This window comes from Mesoplodon mirus (assembly GCF_964341445.2).
Source record: "Mesoplodon mirus genome assembly, chromosome: 15".
In the NCBI taxonomy this organism is placed as follows: domain Eukaryota; kingdom Metazoa; phylum Chordata; class Mammalia; order Artiodactyla; family Ziphiidae; genus Mesoplodon; species Mesoplodon mirus.
Genome location: NC_138991.1, coordinates 22,395,236 through 22,409,294, shown reverse-complemented (window position 1 = coordinate 22,409,294; position 14,059 = coordinate 22,395,236). Strand labels below are relative to the sequence as shown.

Below are 14,059 nucleotides of genomic sequence, written 5' to 3'. Positions count from 1 at the left end.
CTCTCCCTACTTTTTCTAAGGGTACATGTTGGGTTTTATTTTTCATTATTATCCAATGGCCTGCCGTGTTAACACTCAGCTGAGCTTTTTTGAATAGAAAATGAAGTATGGGCGGTGAGATAGATTTACTCTGCCCTTCATTTCTGATCCAGATACATCATGAAGGTTGTTTCTATTTTGATCCCATTGTGTCTCTATGATTAGCCTCCCAGTTGTGGTTTAGTATTTCATAGTTCCCCAGAGCATGTGTCGAGAGCCTGATGAAGACCTTTAGAGGCTCCAAGACTAAAAAGATGATAGTATACAGCCTTCCAAATGTAATTCAAAATATAAACAATTCCAAACCCCAAAATAAGGGTAAGAAAGTACAACAAAGTTCTGATTATTTTTCCCAGCATGACTATTTCATTTTGAAATTCTTTTTTTTTTTTTTTTTTTTGTGGTACGTGGGCCTCTCACTGTTGTGGCCTCTCCCGTTGCGGAGCACAGCCTCCGGACGCGCAGGCTCAGCGGCCATGGCTCACGGGCTTAGCCGCTCCGCAGCATGTGGGATCTTCCCGGATCGGGGCACAAACCCATGTCCCCTGCATCCACAGGCGGACTGTCAACCACTGCGCCACCAGGGAAGCCTTTTAAATTCTTTACAAAAAAAAAAAAAAAAAAATTTTTTTTTCCCCAACTTTGTTCTGCCCTAAGCAACTACTTAGTCTGCACATGCCCCTCTTAGGAAAAACTACTCACCAGCTAACCTTCTAACCGTCAGAAAAAAACAGTTAATAGTTGTCGGGGAGGGGCAAGACCAGCCCTCATCATTCTTATGGTTCTTGTTCCTCAAAGGAAAAACTAACGTGGTGGTCCTTAAGCTGAGTCCCTACAGAGAAAGTAGTGCCAGCCCTACTCAAAAGGATAATTAACGATTTTTCTACCTAACTTAGACTTTAGATAAAGAAATTAAAAACCGAAAAGCCCAATTTAACTTACTGTTAATTCTAAGGCATTTATCCATCAAAATCTATGTCCAGGGCACTCGATTTAGTCACAAGAATATATTTCAGAATAGCATTTTCTTTTTTTTTTTTTTTGCGGTACACGGGCCTCTCACTGTTGTGGCCCTTCCCGCTGCGGAGCGCAGGCTTCGGACGCGCAGGCTCAGCAGCCATGGCTCATGTGCCCAGCCGCTCCGTGGCATGTGGGATCTTCGCGGACAGGGGTATGAACCCATGTCCCCTGCATCGGCAGGCGGACTCTCAACCACTGCGCCACCAGGGAAGCCCTGGAGTTTTTTATTTAAGTAGTAGTTTAGTCTTTACATTCATCACCTTCATTTCCAAAATGGAATATCTGACTAGTCTTTAGTTTCTTTCAGTTCTTGCATCAATATCTGTCTACATGTTCTGCAGAACACAAGAGAGCAGACGTCAATTTGGGAATCCAAAGGAGCTGAAACCTATTTTGTCATGAAATTGATTTAAAGTCATATTTAAATTTTTATTTTTGTTTAAATTTAACTTAAAATTACCTGTGATAAATGACATAAACTTCTTCAAAATAGAGTGCTAGGATGTTCTACCCTATTTCTAAGACAGATAAACCACTGTTAGGGAATAAAGAGGGTGGGATTATTCCATTAGGTTTAACCATGTGAGATTGCTGATACTTGACTGTTCTTGCTTTACAAAATGGCAATTTTCTGTGGTTCATATCCTAAATATACATATCCTAAATCTTCTATATAGATAACTTTAGAATGGAAAAGGAACTTTCGTTCTCCAGTGTTTTAGATTAGAAAATAATTTCCTTTTAATTGACCAGAATCAACCATGTGGAATCCTACCTCATAGAATAAGATAATCTACTGACTTTTCCTATTTTATTTTATTGTATTTTACTTTATTTTTTGCTTCTGATATCTGTGAGGAAGTAGGAGACATTAGAGAAAAGTGGCATGATCTTTCTTAAATAAGTTTTAGCTTCTGCCTCTTTTACCAGTTACATATTTTTATTTTAAAAGAAGAGAATTGCTCAGGACTTTAAGTTGGTTCTCGAAGTACATGCTTTTGGATAGTGAGACTTAGAATTTCATGGCACTTTCTAATTGTAGAACTACTTATTCAATGGAAATAGATAATTCTTTGAGTGTTAAATCCTCAAGGCAGTACAATTATAGAAAATCATTTGCATGATGGTTGCCTCACACGACTACAAAACTTTTCTCTTAGCAAGTCCCCCCACCTTACAGGACAGCTGCCACTTATAGACAGTAGTGCTGCAGTCAATTTCTGTGGTACTTATAGGGTGTCATCATAATTTACTGAGATAGTATTTCTACATAGTTTCTTATTTTCTGACAGACAAAGTTCAGGAATTGTATTGGCATTCAGTTAAATTCTTCAAGGGCTTTTTTTACCACAAAATTCAGGCTTTCTGGTTCCCAGAGGCTCAGCTCTGCCACAGTCACTGCCTCAGATACCTTCCAAAATATGGGGCGCCCCAAACCCAAGTGTTTATCACTTACCATCCTCTATCCAGTCAGTGCCCTTCATCCTGAGCTCACTGTGATCCACATACCTTGATAAGAGCCCTAAATGCAGGATAAAGTCACTGAGTCTGTGATCTGGATGTGGCTTTAAGCAGCTGGCAGAACTGGCCTTTTGATAATTAGATTCTAAAAACTGCACTCCTGGGGGCTTCCCTGGTGGCGCAGTGGTTGAGAGTCCGCCTGCCAATGCAGGGGACACGGGTTTGTGCCCCAGTCCAGGAAGATCCCACATGCCACGGAGCGGCTGGGCCCGTGAGCCATGGCCGCTAAGCCTGTGCATCCAGGCTCCGCAACGGGAGAGGCCACAACAGTGAAAGGCCCGCGTACTGCAAAAAAAAAAACCAACAAACAAAAACAAAACTGAACTCCTCCAAGTGCCTGATAGTTACCTATAGATAACATAGCCCCTTTCTCCAAAGAAGTATTTTCAAGGTCATCTTCATAAAGAATGGGGATAATCAAAAACACCATTTGGGAAAGTACAGGATAAAAGTGACTGTAAAAATGAAAGGATTTTCTTTGTACCTACAAACAAGACTGCTGCTCTTCTGATAGGAAGTTTTGCATTCTTGGAGAACATCAATGTTTGGGCTAAGATGTTAACCTTCCCCTTGCATTTTTTTCCCTAAGTGGGGAACAGCGTCAGAGTATAAAGGAGGGAAGTAGCAGCAGTATTATTATCAGCCTCGCCACAGTTTCCAGAGTCAGGGACAATGTCAGATACACATACACAGAGTATCGTGGAAATAACCACAGTTGCTCAGCGAGTATCATGCCACAATACCAAGGCCCTCGGCAATGTTAAATCCTCTGAATACGCCTTGCTCACACCCACTCACTCTGCATATTGTGCCTGTACTGCCTCTAATCTGCCTTCACTTCTCTGTCTAAGTCTTCTCAGGCCTCTAAGCTCAGCCTTGAGCTCTGCCTCCCTATGAGCTCTTCCCCGCCAGCTCTTGCTGTCCTGACGTAACCCTGCTCTGAATGTTTTGCAGGTCCTCCTCTCTTGGCACATACCAATTTTCCACGTTGAGTTTCCATTCAGTGTTTCACAGAGGTTTGATCTCCCTTGCTAGCTTGTAAGCTCCACTTAAGAAGATTTAATCCTTGGCACATTTCTGGGTTCTCCACGGCCTGTTGCACATTGGATGTGTTATGCTTATTAGATGAATGAATTCACCCCTCAGTGGATCTCTTACAAGGATAGGCACCTCAGGGACAGAAGGAGGAGGACAGGAATTCGTTCTCATAGAACTTACAATTTAACATGGACAAGCTGTAGTCTCATCCATTGAGAGCACTGAATTTCTTGCTGCAAATGCTGTCATCCCTACATCAGCTATAGGTTTGGTTGCAGGTCAGAGAGATAATCCCCAGTGGAGAGCCTGACATGACTGTGGGGCTTCCTAGCCCTGCAAGTCTGGTCAGAGGAGCCCATACTTGGTCCTAAATGGCTACACATATGGAAGATCCCTGGGAATAGTCAGTCCTAGGGACTTCATAATAGGATCCCAGTGGTTCTAGACTCAGTTGTCTAGAAGACCAAGGATGGGCCTCCTTGGGCTGCCCTGGCTCAAACCTGCCCCTAAGATCAGCCACAGTAGCCTCTGTCAAGTTTGTGAAGAGAAAGGATGCCATCGGGGTCCTGGCAGAGCCAGTGGCCTGCTGCTGTCATGCTGCATGGCATACAACAGCACGGCATCCCTTGCTCGGGGCCCATGCTCTGATGGGGGGTAAACAATCCACTATATCCAAGGAAAGGATTAGAGATCATTGCAAAGGCAATACATAACCCCATTTCTATTCACTCCATAAGTAGTTTTTTGAGCATATACTATCACCCTGACTCTGTAGCCTCTGACCCAGGTTAGTGGAGTTCCTAAGAGTTCACCAGTCTTTTCTGTGAGGAAGGGTGGTGATAGAAAGTGAATTTTGATTCATTTGGGAGGAAGCTATGGAAAAATGGATTCACAGAACAAGACAGTTCACAGATATTAACTGTTGATGTGAGAAGGGATGGGAAATGTTTCCTTTATGTCATATTCCTCCATTAAAAACTATGTCTGAAAAAAATAAGCATGTCAGCATATTATGGAGTTAGCAAAACGATGTTGTTCACATACAAAGAATCTGCAGATTGTTCCAGCTTCACTAGGGTTGATGTACCAGGGATCTCTGCAGTACACTTCTTGGGGCAGCTTCCACTTCAGGAACTGGGCACATATAGTTAAGACTTGCCTACTCTCCTATGAAAAGGATTATCAGAGATCAGCATTTTTCAGCTGAAGTTATGTTTCTTTGAATAAAACTGACACTAAAGTCCAATATGAAAAGCTAATAAACTCAGAATTATCCTGGTTGAAGTGAGGTGGGAGGTGGAAAGGAACCAGGGTTCTGCCCTCCTTCAACTTTCTCAAACAGTCCCTAAAGAGAACCCATAAAATCTTCAGGGTTCTGGGGAAGATGTAGAAACCACTGGTCTAGGGCAAAAGTGAGAGCTATCAAGTGTATTACCCAGACCAGAGATTTGGGCAGGAGTTCCCACTACCCCATGCTCTAGAGATAGGGCTCCTACGCCCACTCACCGCTCCTATGTCATTTTCCTCTCACTCTACACAAGGGAGTGTAGCTCCCGTTCTCACAGGCCTTGTGAAATCTCTAGCTTGGAAGAAACTTTGGGGAGTATTGATCTTTTCTTGGTCACGATACTTGAGCAAAATTTAGCAAGTGGGCTTCTTCTCTACTCACTGCTCTCAGCAGAATGGCTCCCATGTACCATATGACACCCCTGGTGAGGCTCCAAACAAGTATTTTGTCCCAGACCCACTAGATATTTGGGCCATTAAAATTCCTCTGGGGACTGATGGGAAAACAAATTAGTTCAGCTACTTAGTTAGGAATTTGTAAATATCTAGTAAAGTTAAAGATACCCCCCCCCAAAAAAAAGATACCCAGATATTCCACTACTGGGTTGATGCCCTCAAGAAACTCTCACACATGTACACAAAGAAATACGTACAGAAATTCTCATTGCAGCATTGTAATAAGGAAAAAAATGAAAATTATCTAAATGTCCAGGAATAGAAGAATGGGATAAGTTGTAGGATATTTACATGATGGAATTCTATATAGCAGTGAAAAAATGAACTAGAGCTATATAACATGGATAAATCTTATAAATATGTTAAACAAAGAAAAGCAAGTTGCTGAAAGATTTATAAATGATATAAAGTTTTTTAATATATAAAGTTTCTTTTTTTTCACAGAAAGTTTTAAAACATGAAAAATAATACCTCAGAAATGATAAAAACAAAATTCAGGATGATACTTACTGGGGTAATTCAACTGGGGATACGTGTGTGAGTTTTTTCCTGTTTTATTTCTCAGAGTAGGTGGTAGATGTATGGGTATTTATCACGTTGTCAGTGCCAGGGATTCCTAACCTGTTTAATGTTAGATCCCTCCCCTCTGCTTAGGCTACCCTCTGCGAAGACTTGAAGAGCTGGCTAGAGGTTGTTCAAGGTTTGAAGGAAAATAAACCCAGAGCCTTGGCTGCTCTATGCTTTGCCTGATTGCCAGAGGCTGGCATGGGCGGACGAGGGGGTGGGTATCAATACTGCCACATATCCGTAATCTCCACGGGGCATATTTTCCCAGCACTTGGTTGGGCAGCTCTGCTCTGTACTTTATTGGGGTCTGAAATATTTTATGTTTATGGCCACAAGGCCATAAAACTTCCCCCATAACAAGGTACCAAGGTCCACCGTAATTTTAAGTCCTGTTTCTGAATCTTTCTGTAAGGAGCATAGGTAGGTGAGAGCTCCAGCATTTTTCCAGAATCCTTGCAGCCTAAACCTACCTCTCTGGTTTGCTATTAACTGGTGGTCATAGCACCTTGGAAAGGACAGGCTTCTGAGGTATGGGACAGCACTAAAGATGATGACATCTCTCCCACAATTCTTATGGCAGAAAGATTAAGGTGAGGTAAAGCCATCTCCAGATTGTCAGAGAAGCTACTGTATCTGACTTAGCCTCAACACAAGTCTATTTGTCTCAAGGCCATGACACAGTTCTTGAACAAAAGAGGAAAGACAATAGAATATTATCATCATTAACAGAAAGAGTGTGTTGAACTGGGCAGTGTGTTTAGGGCTCTGTTCTAGGTTGAATATTGGGGAGGGGCTACAAAAAGATATAATACATGATTCTTACCCACAAAGGGCCATGATTTGCTATACAGAAACAAGGAGTAAGATTTTTCGCACTGTTCACTTAGGTAAAATAGTTGAAAGGAAGCCTGTGCCAGAGGAAATGGGGAATATAGATGGTACCACAAAGTCCCTGCCCTCAAAGACATGAATACCTGCTTGCACATTTGGCTCTGGATTTGAACTTCTTCAGGGCTGAAAGAAGTTGACAGTAGACATTACCTCAGCTACTGCACTGTTTTCATCCTGAGAATACAGAAGAAGTGGGACCAAGCTGTCCAGGACTTGGCTCTCTACACCCTTCTTATCTGTGTATTTCACAGACTTTATGGAGGCTCCAAAGAGGGTCATGGAGAAACGACGAACATCAGGTCTTACCTATGAAGGGAGTGTTCAAAGGGAAGAGACTCACTGAAGGTGTTCATGCTTAACTTGTAAGAGCTCTAGGTCAGCTGAAATGTCAGTCCCAACATGAGTATATTTAGCTGTCGGTAGCTAAGGAGAAGAAACCAAATATAGGGCTTCCCTGGTGGCGCAGTGGTTGAGAGTCCTCTTGCCGATGCAGGGGACACAGGTTCGTGCCCTGGTCTGGGAGGATCCCACATGCCGCGGAGCGGCTGGGCCTGTGAGCCATGGCCGCTGGGCCTGCGCGTCCGGAGCCTGTGCTCCGCAACGGGAGAGGCCACAACAGTGAGAGGCCCACATGCCGCAAAAAAAAAAAACAAAAACAAAAACAAAAAACATATGTAGGGCTTCCCTGGTGGCGCAGGGGTTGAGAGTCCGCCTGCCGATGCAGGGGATACAGGTTCGTGCCCCGGCCTGGGAATATCCCACATGCCGCAGAGCGGCTGGGCCCGTGAGCCATGACCGCTGAGCCTGCGCGTCCGGAGCCTGTGCTCCGCAAAGAGAGAGGCCACAACAGTGAGAGGCCCGCGTACCGCAAAAAAAAAAAAAAAAAAAAAGAAACCAAATATATGTGGAGATAGCCATACTTGCTGCTTCACGTGACTTGATCTCTCACTCTACAAATGAGAAGCAGGTCACTCCTACCCGTAGTCATCACAGCTTGTACCTGCTTCCTGATATTAACCATTCATGCAAGCTGTTTTGCTGAAATTCAAAATCCCAGCCTTGGCATATTTGACTCTTCAGAATGTGGTTCACTGTGCCTCATGTATTTCTATTTTTTTTTTTTTTTGGCCGCACCTTGTGGCAGGCAAGATCTCAGTTCCCCGACCAGGGATCGAATCCACGCCCCCTGCAGTGCAAGCGCAGAGTCTTAACCACTGGACTGCCAGAGAAGTCTCCCCATGTATTTCTTTTTTGAGAAGTCTTTGGGATTTGCGATGGAGACATGCATATAGTCCACCGTCTTGACGCAGTTCTGATTGTTCCTTGAAAGGAAAGACGATGTCTTTTCTTATATAAACTCCTTCCTCATCCCATGAAGCAGGGGAGTACCTTGGGAAGTCTCTATGTCTCAGTTTTTTAAATCTGAAAAATGGTAACACCAGCCCTAACAACACCATGGATTACCTGGAAGGGTCTTAAGAAAGTGCTCTGAACATAAAAGTATTATCTAAAATAGAGAATATTTATTACCAACTTCTATTTGCTGTTATGCCAATTACCTTCCCCATAGGAAAGTCTCTCCTCTCCCCTTGTCTTACATCACCAAATAAGGAGAAGAGGGTACTCATCGTGGCAGTCGGGGTGGTGAAATCCATCGTCCTGACAAACTGCAGGAGTATCTGAATGGCCAACAAACAATCTTCTCATCGGATTCATATAAGAAGTCTAAGATGCACGGCAACAAGCTCTTGATGTCTTCCCTCTGTGTGCCCAAAGGGAGCATATCACCACCCCTCCTGATAGCACTTCATCTGGTACCAAAGTAGGGCTTCCCGCCTGTACCCTGTACCTGGTGCTTGAGTTTTTGGTAGTGCTGGCCAGTCAAGAACAGAGAAGGAGTAAAGAGGGCCTGATGCCCTCTCTCAGTATTGGCAGGGCTGAGATGTAGAGAAGGGAGCAGAGCCGTTGTGAGTTGCCTCACAGGACAGAAGTGGGACCAGGTGGAGATGGTCCAGCAACACGGACTTGGGCTTAATGTAAGGAATGGCTCGGGCTTACCTGGTGGCGCAGGGGTTGAGAGTCCGCCTGCTGATGCAGGGAACACGGGTTCGTGCCCCAGTCCGGGAAGATCCCACATGCCGCGGAGCGGCTGGGCCCGTGAGCCATGGCCGCTGAGCCTGCGCGTCCGGAGCCTGTGCTCCGCAACGGGAGAGGCCACAACAGTGAGAGGCCCGCGTACCGCGGGGAAAAAAAAAAAAAAAAAAAAAGGAATTGCTCTCCTAACAGTGAGAGAAAGTGGAATGGCTAGCTCAGGTCATAGCAATTCCTGAACGTGGAAGGTGTATCCAAAGAGAGGCTAAAAGACTCCTTGCAGGAATTCAAGCAGAAATTAACTGAATTTTAATTCATTCTTAATTAAATTCTGAATTGGGATTCTGCTCTTCTGAAACCCCCAAAAGGAGGCAGTCTCAGCATTTTAAAGTTTAAATCATACATGTTAAAAAGTAAATAGAATAAGGCAACAAACATTCAAGTATCTAATCAACCAGAATTAACTTACGTTAACATTTGCCATTTTTGTTTCAGATCTGTCTATCTATCTATCTTTTACATAAAAGAAAGAGAACTCAAGTGATAAAATTGAAGATTCAGGGGTTAATCTTCTCTTCTGACCTAGTTTTATCAATAGTTTCTAGCTAGGCTTGTGGAAAACTTCCAACATGAATGTCTGTGATCTTTGTCTTGGATGATAAGCATCTTGGGAACTGATACAATGGCCTACCAAATTTACACCATAGGGCAACATGGTACAAGGCATAAAGAGACACCTGAATGTTCCCCAGGTTGTGAAGATAAGGAGGATACCTCCTATACAAACTGCAGATTTCAAAAATTATGAATGTATGACTTGGACTTCTACTTTCTTTTAATTTCATTAAATGTTTAATTGTCGGTACTTCCATATTTCTTAGGCGTAAAATTCAATGTCCTCCCAATTCAATGTACAAAGGATGGACTCCCACCCACTCCTGTTCCCAGGCTACCCAATTTTCCTTTTCAGCTGTTACCAGTTTCCTGGGTATATTTCTGGGTATGTTTTATTTGTGACTGAAGAATCAGGGGTCCTACCATCTCCTGGTGTCTGATAAGATAGTGCAGTCTCCTCAGGGCAAGAATTTTAAAGAGATTATTTCCATGAAGTAGCCAGTCTTTCAAGTGGGCAACAGAGTATATGCTGGGCAGTCTCCTAGCCACTGGACTCTGGAAAAGCTGAAAGAACCCAGAAATCAGCCAAAGAAGTTACCTTTAAGCCCTTTTCATGAGGGGAGCCACCTTCCTACCAACTCCAAAATACATATTTTCCTTTGAATCCTCTACTATACAGCACATACATTACGGGGTGATGCTTACACTGTAGGTACATAAGGAACGCTGAATATGTGGGCAGAAGAATTTCAATAGGATTAAATCTGAAACTATTTCTATCCCATGTCTGAATAGGATCCCAGCCTGCCAGTAAGTTGGATAAGGCCTAGGAAGGCAGGTGCTGCTGCTTTATAGGCTTCCTGAATCCAGCTTCTAAAGAATGAGTCTTGGGCTTCCCTGGTGGCGCAGTGGTTGAGAGTCCGCCTGCCGATGCAGGGGATGTGGGTTCGTGCCCCGGTCCGGGAAGATCCCACATGCCGCGGAGCGGCTGGGCCCATGAGCCATGGCCGTTGAGCCTGCGCGTCCGGAGCCTGTGCTCCGCAACGGGAGAGCCCACAACAGGGAGAGGCCCGCGTACCGCAAAAAAAAAAAAAAAAGACTGAGCAGTAGCAGGCTGGTTAAGAGCATGGACTTCTCTCAGTTTGAGACTAGTTTGAATCCTGGCTCTACCACTTACTAGTTATATGACATTTATTAAATTAGTTTGTCTCTTGAAACCTTAGATTCCTCACCAATAAAACAGGGTTATTGGAAGGATTAAGTGAGATAAGTGGGAAAAGACTTATCCCAATCTGTGGTCCATAGTAAGCACTTAAATGGTAGATATTATTATTCAAATTCAAGTCTTTGACCCTGGGGTGACTAGAGCTTAAACTATAGCAGCGCTTGGTGCTGATCTCTTCCCACTGGAGCAGGCTGCAGAGTAAGTGCTTGAGGTACCTCCTTCCCAACCTGCGATATACTTTGGGCACAGGCTCCAGAGTCTGCCTCGGCTCGGATCCGTGTTCTGCCTCTTTCTAGCATTCTGACCTTGCGCTACCTTACTTTCTCTGGGCCTATTTCTACATTTCCAAAATGGGGATGATAACAAAACTTTCTTCATTTGGCCGATACAGGGCCGGCTCCAGTGAAGTGTTGGCAGATATTATTGTTTTGCTCACTGAGTGACAGTGATTATGGTGGCGTCATTGTCCTCTTCATGTAGCTTTACATCCTTGCCTCCTCCATTTTCTAATATCAAGTTCCTTATTCCTATTGGGCCAACAAGGGCTTCCCTGGTGGCGCAGTGGTTGAGAGTCCGCCTGCCGATGCAGGGGACACGGGTTCCTGCCCCGGTCCGGGAAGATCCCACATGCTGCGGAGGGGCTGGACCCGTGAGCCATGGCCGCTGAGCCTGCGCGTCCGGAGCCTGCGCGTCCGGAACCTGTGCTCCGCAACGGGAGAGGCCACAGCAGTGAGAGGCCCGCATACCTCAAAAAAAAAAAAAAAAACCTATTGGGCCAACAGTCTTCCTAGTTTCTCCCTAACACACCCATCGTCTGTGGGTTTCTACCACTCGACTTTTGTACTCTTCTTGGTTTCCTGAATAGCCTCTTCTGCAAATTCCTCCTACTCTCTGCCACATGCCTGTCGTCCACTAGAAGCCATGTTCTCGTTCACCTCTGATCTTTGCACAGGCTTTCCTTCTGCCTGCATGTTTCTTCTTCCTGTCCCCCACCTTCCCTTACCTCTCTTTGCCTAGCTAACCCCTACTCATCCATCAGAGCTCAGCTCCAGCATGCCTTTCCTGAATCCCCTCTTTGCCCATGTTAGCTAAATATCCTTCTAGCTGCTAATAAACCTTTCTCTGTCTGCTCCCTACTCCCTCCCCAACCCTTAATCATGCACATTATATTGAGTTCCAATCATTTGTTTATAAGTACACTGTGTCTATTCTGCAGCTAGATCAGTGTTAAGATCACAGTAGGGCTTCAATAAATATTTGTTGAATGAATGTACAAGTGAATGAATGTAGTACCTTAGACACACTGTAGTCTTTGCTGCCTAATGCACATGCTGTTCTACCTACCTGAAATGCTCTTCCCTCTACTTCTCACCTGGGTTGGTCTTTCATAGCCTTGAGGCCTCATTTGGCTTTAAACGGCGCCATCTCAGACAGGTGTTCTCTGACAACCATGGTTTAAAGTAGGTTCCCATCGCCCTTATTTTTTGTCTCAGCCCCTTGTTCAATTTTTTCATAGTATTTACTGTAAACTTGTAATTACTTTATTTATTGTCTGTTTACTTTTTTTTGGTCCTTTTCAGCACTATAATGTAAATTCTATGAGGGCGGAGACCATGTCGGTCTTGTTCACTGTGGTATGCCCAGCAACTGGTTCTCAATAAATGTTTGTAGAAAAAATGAAAGATAGTTATTCTGTAGTCTCATCCAGCTTCCATCCACACCTACCCTTCCCTTCTCAGAATCCTTCTAGCACTTAGACTCTGTCCAAGTCTTCAGTATCACCTGTCTTAGGGCAAACTTTAGATTACTATATGTCTAGAATAATGCATCTTATCTCATTTTGCCAATCATATTCCAAGGTCTTAAAGTCAGGGACCAAATTCATTGTCAAAGTATAGTCAAGAGCTAGACTTGACTTGAAAAGATTCCCTTTGCCCTGCCCCCTCCCCCTTTCTAATATTTCCCCCTTTCACCTGTACGTTCAAGGCTACTTGGGCCTTTTTTAATATCCTCTAAGTTGCTCAGCTGCAAATCCACACTTCCTGAATCATTGTCAGAAGCACAAGGGACCACTACTTCTTGCTGACTACAGATCCTACGGATGAAGAGGGGATTAGAAAAATTAGTTTTTCAGCACTGCTTCTGTCTCATCACTCAAGGGCAAGCTTAAATGTCTCCTTCTCAGAGAGGCCTTTATTGATCACCAATTTAGATTAAGTAAGCTTCTTCCCACCCCAGCCCCACATTTATTTTTTCATAGTATTTAACCATTACCGACAATCACCAAGTTCATTTGTGTTTGTTTACTGTCTCCCATCAGACTATAAGTTCCATGAGGGAAGAAACCTTGCTGATGTGGTCACAGTTTTATCCCTGATAGGGACAAAGTAAAGGGTGATGAAAATAGTTAATCCCACTAAGGGATCATAAGTAAAGGAAAAAGTATCTGAGACCCCTGTAAATTAATGATCACCTAAGAAAGTAGGTTTGCTTAACCACAAAACCAAGCAGGCTTGCTTAGCAACAAAACCGTACAACAGAAGCATGAGACATGCCCTAAAACAGTAAAACTGTTGTCGAATGAGACCCACATCCTGCCCAGTGAGCTCAGTAAGTTAACGATTCCTAGGATATGCTCCTCTGTGCACACTAGAAACAAAAATATAAGGAAAAGGTGACATTATATTGAAACCTGAGATGACTTACCATTTTTAGTCTATATTACCACCTTTTTGCTCATTTTCATCATGCCATGACAGTCCCAGTTCCACCATGTAGGGACAAGAAAACTCCCTCGCCTGACGTGGAGGAGGAGCTGATGATGGAAGCTTGACGTCTACTCAAGAATGAGGAAGAAGGTGGTCTTCTCCCCCTCCCCACTTTTCCTTTGATTATAAAACTGTAGCCCACTAAGTTCTGAGCATGGCACCCTCTTGCCCGCCCACTTGTAAACCTCAGAAGCGTTCTATTCTAATAAATCACTTCTTATCATGTTGCCTCTCACTGAATTCTTTCTGCGTGGAGAACCAGAGCTCCTTGGAGCCCCCCGAAATGCATTGCTGTGGTTTCATCCCCAGTACCTAGCATACTGTCAGCCTCATGAGGAGTGAATGGATAGGTAAGAGATACTATGCCACTGTTAAAGAGACTGAGGTAGAACACCATCCTCACCTCCCTCAATCCCCTTTACTCTTTCTTACTTTTTCTTTTTTCTATAGCACACAACACCTTCTAATATATCATTCACTTGTTAATGATATTATTTATCATCTCTTTCCTCCTGCTAAAATGTAAGCTCCATAAGGGCAA

At 43.9% G+C, this 14,059-nt stretch overlaps 1 protein-coding gene across 1 annotated transcript; it reads right to left on the bottom strand.

Moving 5' to 3' along the window:
- Window positions 1–1,374: 1,374 nt before the first annotated feature.
- Window positions 1,375–11,049, bottom strand: MROH8 (maestro heat like repeat family member 8; the record flags this gene model as incomplete). The annotated part of the gene is given in 9 exon segments (XM_082644489.1): window positions 1,375–1,394; window positions 2,516–2,581; window positions 3,065–3,164; window positions 4,663–4,785; window positions 6,970–7,125; window positions 8,418–8,509; window positions 8,512–8,581; window positions 9,949–10,089; window positions 10,966–11,049. Coding segments are annotated over 9 exon segments (852 nt in total).
- Window positions 11,050–14,059: the final 3,010 nt, after the last annotated feature.